This window comes from Cebus imitator, unplaced genomic scaffold, assembly GCF_001604975.1.
Source record: "Cebus imitator isolate Cc_AM_T3 unplaced genomic scaffold, Cebus_imitator-1.0 Scaffold41, whole genome shotgun sequence".
Classification (NCBI taxonomy): Eukaryota; Metazoa; Chordata; class Mammalia; order Primates; family Cebidae; genus Cebus; species Cebus imitator.
In genome coordinates, this window is record NW_016107356.1 from 9,396,546 (window position 1) to 9,402,682 (window position 6,137).

At 40.2% G+C, this 6,137-nt stretch overlaps 1 protein-coding gene across 2 annotated transcripts in view; it reads left to right on the forward strand.

Annotated features, from left to right (window-relative positions):
- Window positions 1-6,137, forward strand: part of LOC108302589 (SH3 domain-binding glutamic acid-rich protein) — a 65,091-nt gene that overhangs the window by 24,479 nt on the left and 34,475 nt on the right. For both annotated transcript variants that reach the window (XM_017526272.1, XM_017526273.1), the window contains exon 3: window positions 978-1,058. In XM_017526272.1, coding sequence (XP_017381761.1) covers window positions 978-1,058 — 81 coding nt within the window. The remainder of the gene's footprint in view (window positions 1-977; window positions 1,059-6,137) is intronic.

A 6,137-nucleotide genomic window follows, 5' to 3' on the forward strand; every position in this document is an offset into this window, starting at 1 on the left:
TGCATTACTGGGAAGTTGGTTTAAGGCTGGACCTGCCTGGTGAAGGACTGGCCCTGGTGGGATCTGGAGTGGGGTGGGAGCTTCACTGAGCATCAGATTTCAATCCACTACAAAGTTTCAGATCACTCCAGTTGTTTGCATTTTGCCAAAACAGCCACTCTCCAAGTCATATTGGGAGGGCCTGAGATGCATCTGCTCCCTTAGAGCTACTTTAATTGCAGTATAGATAGCCTGTGTCATCTTAGTCTCAGCTGATCAGGGACCAAATAACGTAGGGCCAGATTATAAGTAAACTAGCTAATGGTGTGAAACTTGGAAAAGTCATTTACTGTGTGTATTTGGGTCTTGTCCGCAATTCCTGAGCATGGATAGGGGTGTGTGTGTGTGTGTGTGTGTGCGCGCGTGTGCGCGCACGCATGTGAGCTCTTGCTGTGGTATATAGGCACACCGAAGTGTATAAAAACAAACGTAGGGGCCAGACGCCATGGCTCATGCCTGTAGTCCCAGCACTTCGGGAGGCCGAGGTAGGCGGATCATGAGGTCAAGAGATTGAGACCATCTTGGCCAACATGGTAAAACCCCATCTCTACTAAAAATACAAAAAATTAGCTGGGTGTGGTGGCATGTGCCTGTAGTCCCAGGTACTTGGGAGGCTGAGGCAGGAGAATTGCTTGAACCTGGGAGGCAGAGGTTTCAATGAGATAAAGTCACGCCACTGCACTCTAGCCTGGGCAACAGAGTGAGATTCTGTCTCAAAAAAACAAAACAAAAAACAAACAAAAAAAAACCCACAGATGTAAAGTTCATGGTTAGATTTCTTAACTTTGGAGGTTAGTCATCTTTGACAAAGCAAACTGGGATGACTTTTTTTGTGAGCTCCTCACTTAATGACTAATAAATAAAAAAGATCAGCGTCTGTAAATAAACTTGCTCAAAAGCGTGCAGTCGTTTTAAACTTTCTTTTTCATTGCTTCAAGGATTTTGACTCTTTCTTCTCTGCAAAAGAAGAGAATATTATTTATTCCTTCCTTGGCTTGGCTCCTCCTCCAGACTCAAAGGTAAGTTTGCGCAAACACCTTTGGGGATCAATACAGGTAATACCAAATAAAGATAGAAATCAGCATCTAAGACTGCTTAATAAATGATAATCTTTAAATTAACGTGATTTTTATATACTTCTTATTCTGATGAAATCCTATGCATAGAGATAATGCAGTTTTTACTAAAGTTCCAAAATTATGCTTTTCATGTTTATGCTATGTTATCAACTCATTATGGCAAATTTTATAACACCGAAGTTAGGAAATATCATTACTTTGAATAATCTTGAGTGCATTCATTAAATATATAAGCATTTGAACTCCTAGGTTGTGTTTATACAATTCTTTTGTTTTGAATTGACTTCTCATATAGCTTTATATGAGTTAATTTCATAATGATATATGCCCTTATGGTTTATTTCTGTTTAAATGAACCAAACTGCATTTTGGTCTCAGAAAAATGGGACAAGTTAGATCTTGATTCAAGAACAAGATAAGTTTTATTAAGTTTTTTTCTTCTAGTGATGTCTCATCTTTGATTATGTATAATTAAATAGAGAATTATGCTAGTAAAGCCAGTACCATTAATTTGACTTGTGTGCACATTTAATTCACGAGAATTGCTAAGACTTGCTGATGGATTGAATGTGGATAGGGATGGATTCCATGATGACTTCTAACCAGCGTGTGTTAGATTCTGCTCTGAAAGAGGACCATGCTGACGGGGAAAATTGAGTTTGAATGAGACAGCTGAGTGAAGAAGTGAGGTAGGCAGCTGCACGCTGACCTGTGTCTCTGCGAAATCTGGTTGAAGATGCACACGTGGAAGCTGCAAGCATGTAGATGGAGCTGAAGTCACGAAAAGTGGATGAAACAAAGTAATGAGAGAATTGACAGAAGGGAGACCAGAGTGGGGGTGGAGGTGGGGCTTCAAGTTTGAAGTTGGCCGGAAGATGGAAGGTGAGAGCAGTTAAGGAGGCTAAGACGGAGAGTGGGGAAGGCAGGAGGAGGTCAGGGGCGTGTGGTGTTGTGGAAGCCCAGGAGGAGCTCAACTCTTTACAGAAGAGGGTGATGTTAGTTATGACAAATGCTGCTGAGAGATTGAGTCAGGTGAGGCCATAAAGGTGACTACTGGCTTTGATGACATGGAAGTTATTGGAGGCCATGACAGAAGTAGTTTCTGAGGCGAGGTACAGGCAGATGCATGTGGTCCAGACAAGAGTGGTGTAAGGAGGACTGGTAGTGAGAGGGAAGGACTATGCATAGACAATGATTTTGGGGGAATTTTCCCACAAAGGGAAAGAGAAAATGGCAGACATCATTGTTTTAAAAAGCTAATGGGAATTTATCCTAAGGAAATATTCCAAAATAAAGAATACTATTTCATGGTGACAACCAGTGCAGAGTTATTTCTAATTAAAAATAGTGAGCAACCACAGGTTCCAAAACATAAGCATAGTGAAAAACTATTATGCTGGACAAAGTGGCTCATACCTGTAGTCCTGGCTTTTTAAAAACTCCTTCCCATTACTGGAAATTTGGGCAGAGTCCCTTGAGTCCCTGCTTGCTGCCAGTTCTCTAGCTTCCTCTCTCCTCCCTATGTTCTAGAAAGTTCCCCCATCTCTCTTGTTTACCCAAGCTCAATCTCTCTTCTTAATCCAAGTTCTCTTTCAATAGACATCTCCCATATTCCTGCTACTTCCTAATCCCCTTCTTCTGGACCCCAGACCAGAGGGTGGTAGGAGGGGAGAGTCTCATTTTTACAAAGGCCCACTGGGGGTTGTCTAAACAAAAGGGAATTTTCTATTCTTGGTCAATAATAATGTGGCAAACCTTTGAAATGACTTTTTCTTTAACCTTTTATAGATTAAATTCTTAGACAAAGCTACTTTCTTCCCCAAGAGTCCCAAGAAACAGAAGGGGGACAGGGTAGTAGAAAAATATAGTTTCTTTCTGTTCACCACAAATTCCAGGAATCATGTTTTCCTTATTTCTTCCCATTGCAATATCTTTTAATTTTTTTCATTCCTTTTTTTATAGCATTAGAATCTTTTCTTCCTGTGGCTATAGGCTTCATAATGATCATTTAAAACTTTTATCTGATATTCTATCACATTGATGTATCATAATTGACTTATTCCTATATTTTAAATTTTTACTTATTGTATCATAAATGTTTATGCCTTTATGGTGTCATAATGGTCATCTAAATATTTTGTATAACATTCCATCAAGTTGATGTTCCATACATTTTTAAAAGATTTTTTGGCTGGGCACGGTGGCTCACGCCTGTAATCCCAGCACTTTGGGAGGCTGAGGCAGGTGGATCACTGAGGTTAGGAGTTTGAGATCAGCCTGACCAATATGGTAGAGCCCTGTCTCTACTAAAAATACAAAAAAAAAAAAAAATTAGCCAGGTGTGGTGGCGGGCACCTATAGTCCCAGCTGCTCGGGAGGCTGAGACAGGAGAATGGTTTGAACTCGGAAGGTGGAGGTTATAGTGAGCCAAGATCACTCCATTGCACTCCAGCCTGGGCGACAGAGCGAGACTCCATCTCAAAAAAAATTTTTTTAAATTAATTAATTTATTTTTCAGAGACAGGCTCTTGCTTTGTTGTCCAGGCTAGTCGTGAACTTCTGGGCTCAAGCCATTCTCCTGCCTCAGCTTTCCAAGTCGCTAGGACTGCAGGTGTGAGCCACTGTGTCCAGCATAATAGTTTTTCACTGTGCTTATGTTTTGGAACCTGTGGTTGCTCACTATTTTTAATTAGAAATAACTCTGCACTGGTTGTCACCATGAAATAGTATTCTTTATTTTGGAATATTTCCTTAGGGTAAATTCCCGTTAGCTCCTTTGGTGAGACAAAAATGCACAAATATTTTTATGGCTTTGGAATGTACCTCCAGTTGCTTTCTGAGAGGATTGTAACATTCATCCTACTGCACTGTGGTGGCCCAGTTTCATTGTACCTTCCAGAGATGAGCATTTTAATCTCCTTGATCTTAGGACCATTAAATTCTATTTTAGAAATTTGTGCCTGGTTTTATTGTGCTATAAGAAGGGGATTTGGCTGTGGTAAATTTCTGTGTTAAGTGCATCTTTGTAACCAAACGAGTATTTTTTCATTTTTGTGTGATATTTTATTTTTTAAATTGACAAATAAAAATAGTGTGTATTTACCATATACAACATAATGTTGTGAAATACGTATACATTGTTGATTGGCTAAACTGAGCTAATTAACATCTGCGTTTCATCGTATACTTTCTTTTGTGGTGAGAACACTTAAAATCTACTCTCTTAGTGATGTTCAAAATACAATGCACTGTTATTTACTATAGTCACTATGTCATAGAATCAATATCTTGAACTTATTTCTCCTAACAGACTACTTTGCTATAAAAAGATTGTTTTTTGAATATTAAAATATTAACTTTTATCAAATATTACATGTATGATATTAGAAAGGTCAAATAGTCCTACAAAGATTATTTTTGAAAAAAAGTCCTGCTAAACATTGCATGTCAGCAAATGCCTTCTATTTTCCTGCTTTAGTTTGCAGGGTGGTGAGGTGCAGAATTTCAGGCTGGGCATTGCTGCATCTCAGAACTGGGAAGGGCCACTCCATCATCTCTTCCCACTTCCAGAGCTGCTCTGAGATCACATCTGATGCCAGTCTGTCTCCAGATCTTTTTATCTGCCTATTTTTGTTTTTCCCAATTCTGCGAGATTTTAGGGTCCTCTTTATTGGTTTTGAAGGTTTATGTTGAGGTAGCTGGTAGAGGTCTTCGTTATTTGTGCTAGGCGTTTGCTGGGACCCTGTAATCTGGAAGGTCAAGCCCCTCGACTCTGGAAGACAAAATGTTAGAGGACTTCTATGCGGGTTCATTTCCAGTTTGTTTTCACTTTCTTTTCTCTTTGGAATTCTTCTTATTTAAATGTTGGACTTCTTGGATGAATTCTCTAATTTTCTTATCTTTTCTCTCCCAGTTTCCATATTTTTGTATTTTTCTATTTTCTGGGATATTTTCTCAATTTTCTACTTTATTTTCCCTCTATTGGTATATATATTTTTTGCATTTCTCCTATCAATCATATTTGAACTTCTCAAAAGCTCTTTTTTGTTATCTCTGCATATTCCCTTATTAAATAGCTTCCCATTCTTATTACATAGGTTCATTATTTTTCTTAATTCCAAGTTTATTAAATATAGTCTTTTTTTACATCTTCTTCAACTCATTGCATTCTCTGTTTTCTCTAATTCTCTTTTTTCTCTGTTTGTTTTACTTTCCTTTTTATTTTTATGTAAGTTGTTTTCCTCAGATATTTGGCAATCTTTGACTGTTTGTATTTAAGACAAAGTACTAAGCCGGGAGTGATGGGTGCATGTCTGCAATCCCAGCAACTAGGAAGGCTGAGATGAGAGGATTGCTTGGGCCCAGGGGTTGGTTCAAGGCCAGCCTGGGCAACATAACAAGGCTATGTGGTGGTGGTGACGGTGGAGGTGATGGGGTGGTGATAGTGATGGTGTGGTGATAGTGATGGTGGTGGTGGAGGTGATGGTGGTGGTGATGGTAGTGATGGTGGTAATGGTTATGGTCATGATGATGGTGGTGGTGATTATCATGATGATGGTGGTAGTGGTGGTGGTGATAGTGGTGGTGTGGTGGAGGTGGTGGAGGTGGTGATGGTGGTAGGGATGATGGTAGTGATGGTGGTAGTGGTGGTGGTGATAGTGGTGGTGTGGTGGAGGTGATGGAGGTGGTGATGGTGGTAGGGATGATGGTAGTGATGGTGGTAGTGGTGGTGGTGATAGTGGTGGTGTGGTGGAGGTGGTAGAGGTGGTGATGGTGGTAGGGATGATGGTAGTGATGGTGGTAGTGGTGGTGGTGTTGATCGTGGTAGTGGTGGTCATGGTGGTGGTGATGGTAGTGATGGTGGTGTTAGTGATGGTGGTGGTGATGGTAGTGGTGGTGGTGATGTGGTGATGGTAATGCTGGTAGTGGTGATGTGATGGTGGTAATGATGATAGTGATGGTGATGGTGGTGGTGGTGATGGTAGTGGTGGTGATGATGGTGGTGATGGTAGTGATGAT